This window comes from Takifugu flavidus, chromosome 2, assembly GCF_003711565.1.
Source record: "Takifugu flavidus isolate HTHZ2018 chromosome 2, ASM371156v2, whole genome shotgun sequence".
In the NCBI taxonomy this organism is placed as follows: Eukaryota; Metazoa; Chordata; class Actinopteri; order Tetraodontiformes; family Tetraodontidae; genus Takifugu; species Takifugu flavidus.
The window spans coordinates 2,676,960-2,695,014 of record NC_079521.1 but is presented as its reverse complement, the minus strand read 5'-3'; the positions used below and the strand labels follow the sequence as shown (position 1 = coordinate 2,695,014).

At 43.9% G+C, this 18,055-nt stretch overlaps 1 protein-coding gene across 4 annotated transcripts in view; it reads left to right on the top strand.

The window, feature by feature from the left end:
* The window catches only part of phkb (phosphorylase kinase, beta), a 69,776-nt gene that overhangs the window by 38,923 nt on the left and 12,798 nt on the right, over positions 1 to 18,055 (top strand). For all 4 annotated transcript variants that reach the window (XM_057017395.1, XM_057017389.1, XM_057017394.1 and 1 more), the window contains 2 exons: positions 14,594 to 14,649; positions 15,408 to 15,501. In XM_057017395.1, coding sequence (XP_056873375.1) covers positions 14,594 to 14,649; positions 15,408 to 15,501 — 150 coding nt within the window. The remainder of the gene's footprint in view (positions 1 to 14,593; positions 14,650 to 15,407; positions 15,502 to 18,055) is intronic.

The following is an 18,055-nucleotide window of genomic DNA, read 5'->3' as shown; positions in this document are numbered from 1 at the left end:
GGCTTCAACTGATTTCTGTGGAACAATCTGGAAATATTCCTCATCACGTTTGTCAAACCATCCATCCTGCCGGTCTTTGAGAGCATCTTCCTTGGTTCTGCGCTATCCTTCTGCACACTAAAGATTTCTGGGTTTGGGTTAATTGGATACCTTCATTTACCTGTAGCTATGAATGTACTTGTGCCAGACCTGTATATGTTTTGGAGGCCACGTATCTGTCTGGTTGGGGTGGACAGACTGAACAAATTCTCCACACCATGTTATCTCTACTACCAGTCGCTTTGCAATGACTTCTTGAAGGGAAGCAGGAAGAATCCGTGCAGTTGGGACTGTTGCCTTTATGAATTCAGCCTCAAAGCCTGGCTGGGTAGCATAACTCTGCTTCCCCTCAGGTAACCTACAGATTTTGTAGCAATGGCTTTTATTACAATAACAATTTGTTGGAAGTGGTTGTGTAGGCAATGAATCGGCACGCTGTGAACCACAGCCTCTGATGGGAACAACCACTGCTTGGTGTGAAACCCCCTCAGCACGAGCATATCACATTTAGTTTGATGTTTTTACCCACATGTGGTTCAAATATATAAAGTTTTTTTTTTACTTTGCCTTCCAAATTGAAACTCCTGTTGGTTGATCTTACACAGACATTACAAGATCATTTAAAATATAATTTGGAGTTTCCAAAACACATTAGCGAAGCCATTAAAGAACTGAAAAATTGTTATATTGATGTAAGCTGTCGAGGTTAACAGAGTGTGCTCGGTTTTTAAGTGTGCGGCATGTGTGGGTGGTGAATTCACGTATTAGCCACTCAAGTCAGGCTAACTCGCATAAATATGTAACTCTAGATTTATTCTGTAGGTTAGGTATCCTGACATGATTAATGTAAAATTCTTCATGCTTTAATTTAAGCAGAAATTCCCTCAGCATTCTAATGTCAGATGTTTGCTAACATGCTTAAATTTACACTTCATGTGCGTTAAATTCCTCTCAGGAGTTCAGTAAGATGCTGGAAGTGTAACATATTTAGGCAGTTATAATTTGATCAGAAATCAGGAGAAATTAGTAGGAATTAGGGGTGAGAGTGAGACAATACACTCAGATCAGGATACAATAATGATTAATGGGTTTACAAGATGGACAGGACGCCATATTTAAAAAAGGATTACAAAAAAATAAGACAATTATAACTGGAAAAATATCCTTGATTTTCTAAGAATTCATCAGCAATGTTGAATGATTTGCTTTCAAATTTCAAACAAATTCTGAACTGTAAAAGCTGAGCGAGTTTCATACAGAATATTAAAAAATAAACAATAAGAATACATTTAAAGTGCAAAAATCTAAGTGCCACCCTGCAAATAGAGACTGACAATTCATTCCAGACTGAAACTAGAACAACACAGCTAACAGCTGGTGTTTCTCCCCTGTCTGTCATTCTGTCAATAATGTCCACTCAAAAGCTAAAACGCCGCCACATCTAAGATTGATACTTGGCGGGGGCCTCTTCGACCATCCTTGACCCTTCAGATTCCACTGTCCTGACTCTCTCATACCCTCGCGTGTTGTTTTTCTTCTTCCAGTAGAGTAGATGCAGCGAAGGCGTTTTGCTGCCCCCACAGGTCAACCGCGGAAGTGCACGTGGACAGTCAATGGTGTGGATCTTTTTCTTTTTTATGACCCCGGGAGACAACGAGACAGCTCGGACCCTCGAGATATCTTGTGATGTTTTAAAACCGCGCTAATATTGTGCAATATCATGTCCCACCCTTACCAGGAGTGTTTTACTGGTTTTTGAAAAAGGTCAAGGGGAAGTCAGCCTCCTTGAGGGTCTATAGACCCAATTATAGTAATCAAGTAGCTGCCCACTCAGCACTGCCTCAGATGATGTGCCCCCAGTGTTTCCCCCATTGCTTAAACAGATGAGGAAGCGGGAGACTTTCACTAGTAAGCCCGGTTTTCATAAACAACGGAGTTTAATTTGGCTAGTGGCTGATAAACACGCGTGTGTCTGTGTGTGCCGAGAAAAGCGCGCTTTACTGGCGTAGTTCTGTCTTTGTGCTTTCTGTGTTTGTCTACACCAAACAAAGCCAATTACCACTGTTAAAATGCACCGGCATTGCTGGACAGGCCTCCGCTTGCTGCCATACTTCCATTGCCACTGGACGCCCGCAGCTCTTTCTTTACCAACAGTAAATGGGAATTTTGGCCTCTGAAGGGAAGGTAGGAATTCAAACGCAAGTGTCTCTCTTCTAGAATCTAAGCTGCAAGGATTTCTGGGCTTTTCCAAGTTCCTGAAAGCTCAAGTCAAGAATATTTTCATTTTTCCGAAAGACAGAAACGCAGCAAATCCTGCCCTAAGCCACAAAAGAAATTACACATGTTTGATTATTCATGCTGCCGCTGCAGAGCTGCATGCCTCGCAGGGTCAAACGCTACACAAGTGTGGATTTTATTCTTTATTCCCTCCATCCTCGTGTTCCTCTCACCTCTCCTTTTTTACTCTCACGCTTCACGCTGGTTCCCCCTGACACTGAATCGTTGATGAACAGATTCAGCTGAGCCCGCACGTCATTATGACCAGAGGCAAAGTGTTTTTGAGGTTGCCCAGACCTTCATCTCTTTATTGTGATAATGAATACCACAGAAATACACTGATGGAAATTTAGACTGAAGGAACCATAGTTCTGGAACCCAAGGGCAGCTCATATTTGAAATTTGGGCAGATGTCGAACCGTTGCTTTTAACTGATGCCGTTTAGTTAATATAGATCTGTGCTGCTGCCTCCGGCATGTTCTAAAGCTTTGCTATTCTTCATGCAACATCTCTGCAGCTACGTGTCAAAGGTGTGTGTGTGTGTGTGTGTGTGTGTATTGCAGCTATCGTGATACCTCTGCAACGTAGATATCAAGTGTTTTTTCTGCAGGCAGGACGTAGGTACACCTTTTTTGTGATTTGTTACATATCACCTTGATATAGAAAAATGTATAGTTATACTGTATATTTGTGAATGAGAGATTAATCTAGGTGCATGTGTGAATACCAAGGTCTTATATGCATTTCATATTTCCGATATGTTTGAAATATTGTGCTCCGACTTCTTCATATTGGATGGATTTATTCTGCAGCTGCAGGAAATAAGATTTTCCCACCATGTTAAATCAACGACCTGCTAACCTGCTGTGTGGTTTGGTCCACGTGAGCTCTGACATTAAATCCAACTCCAGGTTACAGAGTCAGCATGCACTGCAGTTGTGGCTCCAGCTGAGCTCAATTTAGGCGCCATTTTAAAGAAGAAATCTGTAAAATATGGCTTGAAATTGAGGATAAATCTAGTAATATAGTGACCTCTGTCACCCTGGCCTATGTCCTGGGATGAAGCAGTAGACTTAAGATCATCATCATACCATTGTTTTCTTTTTTTTAATCAAATACCCACTGTAATTACCATTAAAAAAAAACAACAAAAAAACATCCCATGACAACCTTTTTGGCGTTCATTATATGCATAGCTGTCCTAATGGATAATCTGTAATCTCATCGATTCATTAATTCCTTGACAGAGAAATACTGGGGTAAGCGATGGTTCTTCCTCATAAATGTCACTATAAAAAGCCATTTTCTTGGATTTATTTATTTATTTGTTTGTTCCTCACATCTGTGTTTCTGGGCACGGTCTAAAAGGAGAAACAGTGATACCGGAAACATTAGCTTTGTGTTAAAGGATTGTGTAAAATACATTAAATAACCCGGTTAAACACACACAAGCCTCTTATCCACTGAAGCGCAGATGGCTTCATTCAGCCTGGTATTTATTTTTAGAAGCATTGCGAGCTTGAACTGCAGTGTGATAAAAGCTCTTCTGAAGTCCATTAGTGCTTAATTTTTAGGGACTTTTACAGTCTCCCTGAGGGTAGCTGTGTGTGTCCAGGGACGGTCGTGTGCATCGTGGCTTTTTTGGGGCCTTTTCTGTGGCAGTGGGTGAGATGTCAGAGTGATTTGTAGATGCAGTGAAAGAGGACATGAAGTTGGGAGGTGTGAAGAAGAGGATGTTGAGGATCAGGGTTAGATGAGACCATCGATTTGCTGCTGAGACCCCTGAAGGGAAGAGCCAAAAGCAGGAGTAGAAGGAGGGAGCGATGGGAGAGGACGGCCAGTGATCTTCTCTGAACTGTTTATGACCCTCTGAGGTGCTTCTGAAGAACCGCACAGAGGCAGGAGGTCAGAAAGCTGTGGCTGGTGGAGCTGTAGGAGGACAGGGGGTATTTCTGAGGGACATTACTCCTCTGAGACTCATCAGAAAGTTGCCTTCCTAACTGCCACTGTGGTGTTCATGCCCCAGGTCAGATCCTCCTTCATGTGGTCTTCCAAAGGAGAAAAGCTGGATAATCGGCTAAAGTGCATCGTTATATAGAATTTTTTCTTTAAAGGTCGACTCTAAGTACAATGATGGTTTTTTTTGCTGTGTGTCTTCATTGCTGTGTAGCCGTTGACAGTGTAGCTTTTTATTTTTTAAGTTGCTTTTTTCTTCTTCTGCATGAGGGACAGTAACATGCTCCCAGGGCTGCGTGGGTGAGTCAGATCAAACGCACCCCAGGGAGCATGCCGCGACATCCCACTGACAAACACGCAATAATACACAGCAGGCATCGCAACCAGCTGCATCAGAGCAGCGGTGAAAGGCTGTTAAAGTGCATTAGTCGGATAAGTCACACGATTTCTTTTAATGTCATACTCTTAATCTACTTAGCTATTCAGCCATGGTCGCAGTGTCTAATTTTGTCTCTCCTAGCACATTTTGTTTTCAGTCTGTCTCTTTGAATCTTATTTTGCTTAATGGTGAATCCAGAGGTTGCCCCACACTGAAACTAACGTGCATTTCAGACTAAGCGGCACACCACTTAACTCAGCCATTGTTGAACCCTGTAGGAACCTTTGACTTCCATGAGATATGTGCACGCCGGCAAGAATGCACTCTTTTAGAACAAGGTTAATGGAAATTGTGCGGTTTTTCTAGACCAAGGTAGCCGTCCGTCTTTAATCGGAGATAAGGCTCGTGTCTCCCTGTAGGGTGAGGATGGAAAGGTCAGTGAGGAGGGAAGGATTCATGCTGAACTGATCGTTGTGTTCTGGGACAAGGATGCAGGTCCAGCTGAACAGCCAATGGAAATGGAAGCGTAGCTTAGCTCCGCATGTACAGGCGCTGCCTAGCGTATAACGTCCCCGCACAGCTCGGGGCGCTTTAAATAGTCAGAGTGTGCAGTCATCAGTGATTTTGCAATTAACTAACATCAGAACCTTAATCCAGTGACCTTTGACCCAGCTTCAACGACAATGAAACAAAGTAATCAGGAGCGCATCGCTGATGTTCCTGCCTGACTCCAGGGATAGGACAGAAAATTCCGTTCCTGTGCAGTAATAATTCATTGCCCAATAGTGGCATTAGTGATGTGCATGAACAATTTTAAAACACCTGGGGGTGCACGGAGCTCCATTTCTTCATGGTGTCTACAATGATTTCCAGTCCATTAGCTCCAGGTCCATTTAAAGTGTTTTATTGACTAGTACGTTCCGACAGTTACACAATTAGAGGGTGAGAAGTGTTTCAAATACGAGGTGTTTTTTTTTCCTGCATCAGTAAATCAACAGTCTGATATATGGTGACAGAAGTCATCGTGGTAGCCGTGTTGCTAAATTGGGCTGTGGAGCTACTTGTAAAATGATGAATTACCATCCGTGCGGCAGAACACAGATTAAAGCTTCTATAAATCATTGAAAAGCAAAATGACCCCGAGCATCATGATAGAGACAGATATTAGGACTTGAATTGTTTGAGCATTATTGCATACCGGGGTTATCAAATGTAGTGTGTTATGGGGGGAGGGGGTCACTTTATGAGTAATACATATCCACAGGACTCATACAGCAAAGTTCTTTTAAATGTATATTAGTGGGTATTTTTGAAATACTAGTTTGTGTTTTGTTGCACAAATTACTATAATTAACTTAACTGAGTTTAACAGTCGCGTTTTCACCTACACTCACGTTTTTCCACCACCACAGCTTCAGCTCATGTCAGGCCGGGTCATCCTGAAGATTGTCTCAGGTCGGGAGTTTCATAAAACAGTGTACAGAAAAAAACATTAGCAGGAGGAAACCTTGAAGAGTAAAGTGAAGGAGGGGATGTGACAGATGAAGGACAGACAGAAGAGGGAAGAAGTCAATACAGTACAAAACAAGAAAAACAATAGAAGATGTAGCAGAGCGAGAGGCACGGCACCACAGAAGAGAAGCTGGAGGAGCTGTGGACACAAGAAAGCAAAATGGAAACTCTTGAGTGGCTCGTGTCAGCAGCCTGAAGGCTGAGGCAGATGATGGATAAAGGTTAGCTGATCCTTGTCCAACCATGTGCATTAGCTCTGGAATTACTGTCTATAAGCTTTATTAAAGGGGGTTAGAGCCTAACCTTTAAAATTGAGAGGGTGTTGACACCCTGCACCTAGACAGGGAGCTGGTTCCAGCAGGGACGTGTGGGAAATATTGACCTCAGCGATGACCGTAAGTATCTAAGAGAGATGGCTCTGAGCATTACTTGCAGAGGAATAGACATGACTCACACCTTTTACAAGCATTAAGCTTTGACGTACTGGAAATGCATTGTCCCACCACACACACCTCCATTATCCTTCAGGAGTTGTGTTGTGTGTGTGTTTCTGTCCTTCCCATTGTATCCACGGCCCTGTAACAAGCTTCTCTCTATGCTAGGGGGCCCATTAGGAATGTCTGACTCCTTCCTGATTCTTTTATATCTCCCTGTCAGCTGTGGCTAACGATATTGCATTGCTCAGATCTATCACAATAAAAGCAAGCTGCCAGGGCGCACGAGTGCAGCTGAGGGTGGCAGAACAACGGAAGAGAGGTGAAGTATTTGACCATGACACACTCAGTTCACCCAAACCTTCACTCATTTGATATGCTGTCACGTGCCTTCGGTGCTGGACAGGATCTGTGTTTGGAACCAGCTACGTTTAGATGCCGGGACAGCTGCTGCTAACTGTTGACCATGGAAATGGCAAAGGTTAAAAGCTAAAGATCAAGGTTGAGAGAAAGTTGGGCCTGGCGTATATGCTGTCGGCTGTGAGGGAACGAGGAGCAGGTGAATGGATCGGAGGATGCGGAAAGGTCAAAGCCAACTTTGCATCATTGTCTGGATTCCATCCTCAGGGTGGAGCCTTGTAGTGGGTTTATTCATCTGAAAAGGTTCAAATGGACTAAACTGATTAGAATTTCCTCCTGTAATGTAACCGGTCCAAAAGAGAAGCTCTTCATTCATTTTTCCGCTTTCCCTTTTAACAAAATGCACGCAGAAGAGAATCAAAATCAATCACCGTTAGTGGCTTCCAGACCCATGAATATGTGGGAAATATTTCGTATTGTGGTGCAACATAAAGCAGAAGAGAGGCTTGAATGCTGCAGTTGAGTTGTGCAGTTAAGAATAATTGGATTTCACTCCTGATATTTGGCTAGCAGCTACCGCTGCAACATCTAGTGTATATTGACTTTAAAATACTCTCAATATAATAGGAATCTCATACACAGACCTGCATCCTAAGGATATTACACAGCCTGGGGTCTTTCAGAGAAAAGCAACTTTATTTGATTGAAAAGTGTTCTCGTTTTTGGCGGCAGATAATTTCCTTATTTTCCGCAACTTTACAAAAGACAGAAGCTTCTTTCCAAGCGTTGCCACATCATAAACATCCTAACAGGTGCAAATTTAAATGCCTGATGCATCCTGTTTCAGTATCTCAGCCAGCTGTCGCTCTAGTTGCTCTCATTACAGGTTAAAATTCATTTAGTTCCCTTCTGATAAAGAAAAAGTGAGGATTAAGTTACTCCTTGGAGCTGTGTGAGCTGCTTATTTTCCCTCAGAGTTTGTGCCTCATCTGTGACCGTCCTCGCTGTCGACCCGTCACGGGGGTTACACTGCAACACAAGGTAGCACTATGGTGGCAAATTAAATATCGGATCCTTCGTGTGCTCTAGAGTTTCATACAGGTCAGAAATTTGCAAGATTGTTGGTTTTTTTCACGGTTTTTTAAAGCTGAAACTTGGATCAAGGGTCACAACCAGGTTGTTTTTGATTTAATTCCACCTTTTTTCCATGAACACGCGTGTCGGGAAAGCTCTGCGGTTAAATCACCTTGTGAAATCTGCTGCGACAGTCGTGTAAATGTTTAAAGCCAGGCAGGATTCAGGAGCGACTCACGTGCATCAGATTTTCTCTGCGAACACATGAAGCTTTGGGAGAACAGACGAATCACAGGGACCTCAGAGAGCTGCTGCTGATAAGGAAGTGGGACCGTGCTGATCTCAGGAAAGGATTATTTAAACGGGGTTCTGGCTCTAATGCTGCCCTGGGATGAGCAATCACACATTTTGCCACATGGGACCAATCATGAGTGCGTCAACAGTATTTTGGATCATTTAAAAATTGTGAAATGAATTTCGGTGCAGTGCGAATATGAAGCTGCGGCCATCGAAGTGAACGTATGGATCATGGATTCGTTAGCGTTTAGTGAGAGGCATCATAAATTAAGACTGACAGCACATTAGAACCATAATGTCCATCTGTTCCCAAGTATACAATCATGTTTGCTATATGGGTGCCTCATCTGTGTAGAGACAGGATCTGTGTTGTGCTTATCAGGCTGTCGAGCTGCAGTTCAAACACCTGCCTACTCAACCGTGAGCAGGCTGCTGCTGTCAATCATGCTCTTTTCCTCTGTGATTATCAAATATGCGATTAAACCTGAGCTGAAATGCACGCTGGAGTCAGTATTCTCACAGTATAGTGCTCACACAGTGAAGGGGCTAAAGATGAATAATGGATATGATTTAAAGCGACGGGGAACGCTTGGAATGTGGAATAAAAACGTGAAACCTTTTTAGCTATCAGATCGGCAGATGTTTGCGCCATGTTCTTGCGTTTAATTATTCATGCTCGCGCCAGCTCTCCGGCTGCCCACGTACATCAGGGCTGCTGGGGCTCACGCCAACATCTCACCTTCTTCGCCTTTTTTATTTTATTTTGACTTTCTCTCAAAGACGCGCCCTGCAAACGATTTCTAAGATGACTCTGGAAAATAATGTCTCACTGTCTCGGTCCAACCACCTTCAGAATCGCACCAGCCTCTGGCGTGCACGCCGATTCTTCACTTTGCTCTCTGTTGCGGTGGTTTTGCCCTCCTTCCCGTCTTGTTTTCAAGTTGGGAACACTTTCCTAAATCAAAACTCTTGCCTCATCCCCTCGCTCGCCTCCTCCAGCCGCCTTCAAGCTGTGACAGATTCTTTTCTCCATCTTGTCGTTATTACCACTGCGTGACCTTTTGAGAAGATTCGACTTTAAAAATATACACAAAATACATTTTTCCTCTTGCGGGCGCCGGATTTAAAATGACTTAGCATTTCTTTCATGTTTACCCCTCCACCCAGACGATTCACCCGATGCTTTCAAATACCCTCGTCAAAATCTGCCTCTCGTAGCCGCACACAGGCCAGCGTGCGAAGGGCACATAGCCCGGAGTCACTCATCTGTTCAGGAGCATGAATAGAAGGGATTATATGTCACTGAAAGGGTTAAATTCCACAATTTTTACTCCTTTGCTTCGTTAAAGACTGAATGTTTGGCTCGTTTTGAAGCCGCCGTGCCAGCAAACACACGGAGAAGTATCTGACCTCGGAACGTGACATTTTTAATTAAACAGTTGAATATGGAGTTTGGCTCTAAATCAACCGACATCCTTTTCGCAGTCACCAATTTCCAGTTTGCTAATGTGTCGTCTATTTACGTTAGTCATTTAAAGGAGTCCTAAAATCTAATAAAGCAACTAAAACAAGCGATTGCTAATGCTGGAATTGACCCAGTCTCTGTAATACTGTGTGAGGAGAAGTCATTTACGGGCTGATTTTTCTTGTGTGTTTTACTGACTGGCGGCTCAGTGATTAAACAGACCTCATCATCATCATGAGCCATCTGAATATCCATCCAGAGCCAGCTTTATCGCAGGATAAATCTTTAAAGACACTTATTTCAGTGGTTCATAGCCAGCAAATAAGCTGCCACATCCTCTCTTTGGCGTTTTGCTTTGTTTCACACACTTGGCCAGAAACCAACCATGGTGGATAAAGCTAATACAGTGATCAAAAGTATGAACTGAAATGATTCTGGTAATTGCCTGCTCCGGGTGGCTGATGCAAATGCCGATTGCGAGTGTTTTATCCGCTGTGGACGGGATGAAAAACAGCCGCGCTGGTGATGCCGCGTTGATGCGCTTTCAGGGGGACGTCGTTGATAATGGAGGAACTGGAACTCTCAGCTGGTAACAGTGATAACGCTGATGTCTGATCCGCTCTTATGCCTGGGACCTGTTCCGATGTAGATCCGTGTGCTTCCCGGATTAATCAGGGCCCCCACTGTCGTCAGTGAAGTTGCAGTAAAAGGATGTGTTTGGGCTCCAGTGGTCATGTTCACGCAGTATCTTTTATGTCTGCCTGGATCAAAGGATTCCCAGCATGCCGCTGCCACAACATGATCATTGTTCATCTCAGCTCTCAGCGGCGTCGCTGCTCTGACTCCGGACGGCCGTCTGCGATAGAAAAACGAGCCCGTTCTTGAAGACCCTCTTCACTTTGCAAGATTAATCAGAGCTTGATGCTTCGTCAGCTCCTGATTTGCTGCTGTGTCCATAAATAAACTGCTGCTTGGACTCTTATCTGTCCTCCATCGGAGTGAGTCTGAGTTTGACTGATTTTGCTGGCATAGTTGTTGTGACAGAACCGTCTGGGAGCCGTCGTGGTGAAAAACGGTGCGCTTGGGGATGATTTACGTCTGACCTCTGAAAACACACATTCGTCTATAATTGAGAGAAGAAACGCAGGTAGCGAGAGAGAGTCAGAGATAAAGAAAGTGAGAAAACAAACAAGAAAACGAGGGGGAGTTGCTGCATAACTTTGGAAAAACAGATTTAAATAAGATTGACTCAATAAAAGGGCTGCAACAATGATTAAATCTCCCTCTAGTGGTGGACTGCAGTACAGGCAGCAGGGGTCTTCTTTTCTAGTTCATAGAATAAATGAAAGGATGGGACACCTCCAATCCAGACTTTTAAGGAAGGTTTTAATCTTGTTATAAAACAACAGCTCCATCACCTGTTACCCACGTGGTTTCCTCCATCTTTAGGTGGACGGTATTAAAAGCAAAAGCAACAATATAGGCCTTCACCTTCGTCCAACTCCATATTTTGTCTTGTTTTTCAAGCTCTCTCTCCCAGAGTTCCTCCTGTTTGTGCCTCCTGTGTGTGAAAACAAAACTAGGCTGAGGTGACAGGCGGGTCACAAATGTACAGCTGGCCCGAGGCTGCACGGCGGGCGCGAGGCACCGTGTCCTAGTGGCCAGGTTTCAGTGCCGTGGGAAGGACAGATGGCAGCTGAATTCCTGCAAAGAATGGCAGAAAACGAAAGCATAATTCAGACAGGTTCTACCGTAGACGGCTTCCACGCCAGTCTTCTTCAGTGACGTCCAGACTGGTGCTGTCCTCCAGCATATAACAAATCTGTTCTTGTTATAAAAAAAATGAATGTTTATGTTCTGAACTCTGTAATAGGTTCTAGTTTGTTTCCATGTCAACGTATTAGTTGGTACTGCTGTTTCCATACAGTGACTGATGTAATGGACATGGATATATTCATGCATATATACAAAAATAACCTGATGCTCCGAGAGTTCTAATACTTCACAGCTTAATAGCTAATCACTGAAATCATCATTGTGTTACAGTGGGAAGTATTTAGAAAATGTGAGTGTTTCCTTTCTACTGGCTCATATTTTGGTCAGAGCAGTGTCATGTACCTCCTCACACACTCTACAAAGAGGCACAATTTATCCAGCAGTCCAATAGGTACAATCATATGGAGCTTCAGTTAGATACACAACTGTATTTGCTAACCATAAATGATATGTAGTTAAATATAATAGAATTTATTTACAAATCCAGCCTGGGGTTTCAGCTTGAATGACCTAATTATGCATTATTTCATGCTGAAATGGAGGAAAAATAATGTGCACGGCGCATTTCACTTAGAAACTGGCTGGATTACTTTTCAATTTAATTTAATACAGCTACTAATGACATATTGCTCTTCCTTCCATCCTTTCAACAAAAATGTAAATAAGCCACCACTAACAGTTGTGATTTTAAAAAAAATAATAGTTGTTATTACTATTATTATTATTATTCCTATCCGTAGTAGTCCATAACAACCTAGCTTTTCAGCCTGTATATTTGGATTCGTCAGATTGTATTGGATTATTTTACATAATCATATCGTTGGCTCTGTCCAACATCACTCCCTATTGTCTGTGTAGTGCACTAACTAGGGTGCACACCAATTTGTATGGGTATCTGAATGGCAAGTGTTGAAGACTGCACCCTATTTAGCGCACTCAATGTATCCGAAAATGTGCACCTTGGAACAAGGGTACTGCATTTTGTTGCTCTGTACCTGTACATGTGCAATAACAATAAAGTTGAATCTAATCTAATCTAAAAAAAGGGTACGACCGATGGTCCCTAACCAAGAAATATGTCCCATCATCCTTTGCAGTCACATGCAAGAAGATAGTGCTAAGTTAAATATTAATAGCATTAGTAGTACATCAACAGAAAAATGACCACTGAGTGAATATGTATTAAAAATTAAATAAAATTAGTCAACCAACGCTGACGATGGTGTTTATAGCACACTTGCTCATCAATGAGTGCACTAAGTAGTCCACTGAAGCTTGCTGCCTATATAGGGAGTAGGGAATAGTGAATGAGTGAGCGATTTTGGATGCAGCTACTATGTTACGGGTCTGTTCTAGTGCGGCTCGTTTGTTCTTGCAGCGTCTCTGAAAACCTAAAGGGTTTCTAAAGGAGAAAAGGTCTTTGAACTCTTCTAAAAATCGTCATCCTGTTTTTAGCTTTAGCATTGGTAAGTTGATGTTTTAGGGTATTAGCGAGAAGCGTCTTTGAGGAAGTTTCCTCTCGCTGTCCTCGTTTAAATTTACCCAGTGGTGCTGCTCAAGTTCAGATGGAGTGCAAAGAGAAACTGGAAGGGAACACATTTCTCCATAATGCATTTCCATATCTTGTCCTTTGCCAAATGAGTCCTTTGTCCGCTCATGGAGCATCACTAATGAGAGAGTTTCATTGCAGCATTTTAGAAGCCGTTGCTCCCTATTCATCAGGAGACATTTGTGTTCAGACGTCTGTTTCTCTTACTCAGCGACTCCCGCCCCCCCCCCCCCCCCCCTCTCTGATTTATGGTAATGAGGTAGTTGGCTAAAACCAGCACTTATCTACTGAACAGAACGTCTGTGCCCTCTCTCCCTCCCTCTCTCTGTCTCTCTCTCTCTCGCTCTACCTCTTCCCTCTCTCTCTTTGTATCTCTCTATATCTCTATCATTTGGTTTCAAGTAATGTTTTACACACACACACACACACACACACATACATACATTGACAGATGTGTTATTTTATATAACTGATATGTAGAGAACTGACACCCTAAAACTGCTTTAGTTTTGTTTTCTTAAATAAATATTATTTGTATTTGTCTAACGAAGCTTTTGAAATGCAAAAAGACTTTGGTGCATGTGTGTAAAAGTGTGTGTGTGCTCAGAAGCATGATGTTGCCACACAGGCGCTATATGATTAGGATCATATCATCGTAGACCATCATCGGTGTTTGTGAGAGTAGGTTCTATTTATGTCTGTGTGTGTGTGTGTGTGTGTGTGTGTGTGTGTGTGTGTGTGTGTGTGTGTGTGTGTGTGTGTCCTGTGACTCACCAGCTCCTTCCTGCTTTCTAATGACTCTGAATAGCCTGTCACTGGCCCTGAAGATCATTGTCCGTGTTCACGATTTACTCACCCACACGCACGTGCAGCCACACAAATGGTGTGTGAAGAGAGAGGAGGAAAATGTAACTGAGTATAATGGTTCAGGGTTAAAACTTGTCACAGAGCAGCATCTTAGAGGCTGAAATCTAAAGAGGGAAAGCTCCAAATGCATCGGTGCAGAGCAAATTTAGGGAATCAGTCAGTGCTGTTTAGGGTTGCAGTCCATCCCAAATGAGTCTTAAAAAACCACCCAAATGTTTATTTTATTTCATTCATTCCATGTCAGACATTTAAACACTCATTTGCTTGATTCTTTAAACTAAATATGCACTTTTTGCGCCTCGTGCTCATTTTCCCCTCCTTTTGAGTTACTGGTTGTATGCGCAGCTTATTATTTTATTGACTTAAATATTTTATATTGGATTATGGCTTTAGTCTGTAGGACAAGAATGCCCAGAGCTGACCCAAATGTAGAGGTAAAACAAGATCATTTTAAGATTTTTGCATAACTTAATGCATAATGTAATATGTAAACACAAGTTTCCCTGTTTGTTTCTGGTGCTTCCGGAGGAGTTGTGGTGGGAGATTAAGCCTGTTGTCGTCATGACCACCCTGACCGGGTGTTAATCTCTGTCCTGTCTGTCCTGCAGGGGCCCATAGAGAACGATGTGATGGTTCAAGTGGCTCTGATAGCCGAGAGTCAGAGGTAATGTGTGTGTTTCTCTGGTTGACTGGGTTGTGTTTTGTTTGCTTGTCTCCTCAGCACCTCGCCTGTTTTATCACGTTCGTTAGTGTAAACGAGGATTTAAACTCTTACTTTCCTGTTTGCACGTCAGGGTCAGATGTTCCTATGGAGCCCGTTAAGCCGTGGGCTTAATTACTCGTGCGCAGGTCTCAGTTTGATCTGTCAGCATCATTTACTGATGCACGCCGCACCCCACCCAATAGTCGTGAGCTATGGATTAAAAGTAAAGTTAACTTCAAACGCCTTATTTACAGAACACATGACTTTAGTGTTACTTAAGAACAAGTAAAGATGGGGTGTGAACTTTTACACCGAGAGCTCCGAATCCTACGCTTAGCGGAGTTTAATGCAGATGCTTTGTTGCTGCTGGATATAGAGACACGGCGTGATGGCGTCTACACATTCTGAAGGAAAAGCTAAAGTGCAGGAGCTTTTTCAACTGGGAAAGCACAAGATCGAGATGCCTGTTTTGTAAAGTGTGTTCACAGAGCTGGTCTGAAGCTCCTGGGTGGTTATTAAAGGACTGTGGTTGAGATGACACCAAAGGACAATTAGCAAATCAATACTAGATTTATGTCTCAGCCCAGCAGCTTTTTCAAGTTTTTTTTTTTTGTATAATCATTTGGGTTTTTAAGAGCATTTTAGATTTTCAATGACAAAATGGACTCTGTTACTTACTTTCTCTCTCTTGCTCCTGCTCCTCTTTTCTCTCTCTCTAGACTGCAAGTCTTTTTGAACACCTACGGCATTCAGACCCAGACCCCCCAGCAGGTTGAGCCCATCCAGATTTGGCCTCAGAAGGAACTGGTTAAGGTAACACAACTGTCAATCACACAATCTTCTATAAGTCTCTCTGTAAGATGGCTGGAGGGCTGCAGCCTGGCCCAGCTGCCTCCAGGTGAGACCCGGGGTGCATTGATGGAAAGCACAGTAGACCATAGTCATGCTAGTTAGCTAGCATCTTCACCTGAATTTTAAAACGTCCTCAGATACTTTGTGAATATAGAGACTCTTTTCAACAGAAGGTGTTGGAAACTCTTTAATCCTTTGGAATCTTTTTGGTCTGTGGTTTAAAAGTCACATCACAGTCCAGCCTGTGATGCTACAAAGTGCTGTACAGCAGACGGTGCCAAATAAATCAATACAAACACTGGAAGGACACGACGGATAAGCGCACGCCGCGTTGGATAAATGGTCTCCAATGTGTATGAGGCAAAAGTCCCGCGGATTCAAACATGGCAAAGCTCAGTTTATTAGGTCCATCAGAATGTCTGTCCCTGACCTTCTGCTTCTTTTGAATAATTCCCTTTTTAACTCTCTGGGCTCCGTTTGCCAGAGAGCGAAGCTTTAATTGAAGCTTCCCTGATCACCTTTCTGCAGGTGCTGCAGCCGGCAGCGACAGCGGCCCAGCGGTAATCGGTTCAGCGGGTCTGGCCACTTGTCAGTCCATGCTTTTCTGCTTCCAACATTTTCTAATTGATTTTCCCATCAGGCCCGGCAGAGCCCAGATCGTCTGATTGAGGGAAGAGTGGTTATTCACAGCCATTGATTGGTGAAGCAGTAGAACCGTGGTCGTGGCTCTTTTACAAACGGGAGATGTGTGTAGGCGAGGGGCTGCCAAATGCACTTTGGGAAGGTTACGTTAAATAAATATTAGAACGAGCTCTTTCGCTCCTTCCTGACGACTCCTCTCCCGCATTAGAATATTTGGAGGTCAAAACAAGTGGATGATGTGCTCGGAGCGATCCGCTTCTGAGCGGAATATAAAAGAGCCGAACGCTGCAGCTGCATAAACATTTAGAGAAACATTTTCCCGAGACCTTTACGGTCCCGTATGTGAAATGTTCCACCGGTGACCAAATGTTAATGTTATGGTAATCGACCACGTGAGGGCAGGATTCGCCGTGGTCGGAGTTTGCAGCGTTTCAGTGCAAATCACCAGCTGCGCTGCCTGGTTTTTTGTTTGTTTTTTTGTCATTGGCCAAATGGGTTTTGGGCTCCAGACACCCAGGCAGCTCAGGTGCCAGTTCAGTTCTCTGGTTTGAATTTTGAAAGTCTCCCTCGCCAGAATCGCTCCGTTCTAACCTGAGCCCCCGTTGCCGGGAGAATCCCTCTGCACATCCCAGCAGCAGCTGATGTTGAACAGGGGATCGTGTCCAGTCTTATCTCATCTCCTACGGCACCGTTTGTACTCGTGTCTGCGAGGGCCGCTAACACCCGCTGTGCCACTCCAGTTTCACTCTTAGTGCGTCTGTCGGTCCAACGGCGCCCCCCCCCTCCCCCCCCCGGGGTACGGTCTCATCTACACGTGGACCTTTTGAAGTCCCTCCTCTGTCATTCAAACCGCGGTCTCCTCCCCGGTCGCTGTTCTTCATCTGTCATATTTGTCGTGTGGCGTCTATTCTCCACGCCACCTTGAATAAACAAACAATCCGTCCTATCGCGCCATCTCCACGGGCTCTGTTCTCCACTTCCATCCTTTCAGCCATCTGTCATCTCCTGCTAAATCCGTCACACCCCTTCTCTCACCTCATTATCCCCTCCAGGCTCCCACCCTGCCTCCGTCCCCGTTACACCAAACAGCCCCCCCCCCCCCCAGCCCGCCGTCTGCCTTTGAACTGTCATACCTGGAAGGATTCCTTCTCTCTCCTCTGCCTCTTTGGACTGCGTGGCGCGCCGTCTCACGGATGGATGTGCAGTTGGAGTCAGAGTGTGCTCTGCAGAGAATATTAAATCTGAAGCCGAGCCAGACAGAATCTGTTTATCTCAGAGTCGCCACCTTCCCCGGTGCTGCGGGCTGCATTGGCTCACCTCACCTTGTCCCCTGCAACCGTTTGATTATGTTTACAACAGCTGCCTTATGGTGGGAGAGCACCAATTAGATTTAGATGTGTGTCAGTCTCGCCCAAACTGCTGAAACTGCTCCCTGAAACAGCGTAGCGTAGCTTCGTACCAACTTTAGCTGCCTTATGGTCACTGTTGGTGTCATTTCCTCTATGTAATTGTTGCAGCCAGCACCTATTATGATCCTAAAGGATCGATGCACCGACATCTTACGTCTTAAAGCCAGTGAAAGGAAGCCAATGATCAGTAATTCTGCCGCTAATTTGGAATTGATGGGGAATGCACGAGTCTAGCGCGGCTGTTCGCTAGCTCTCACGCCCAACGTCGGGCCCGTCCACACGGTGGAAGAGAACCGAACGGGCTAGGCTCGAATTTAAATCAATTTAGCTGTGATTAAACTACAGAGAAAATGTGTCCTGAGCTTGAAATACACAAGCAGACATGAATCAGAATGACTTTATTCTCCATTTTCTGCCTTGTCTTAACAAATTTAGCTTGATGGGTTTTGTAACCACATTTAGGT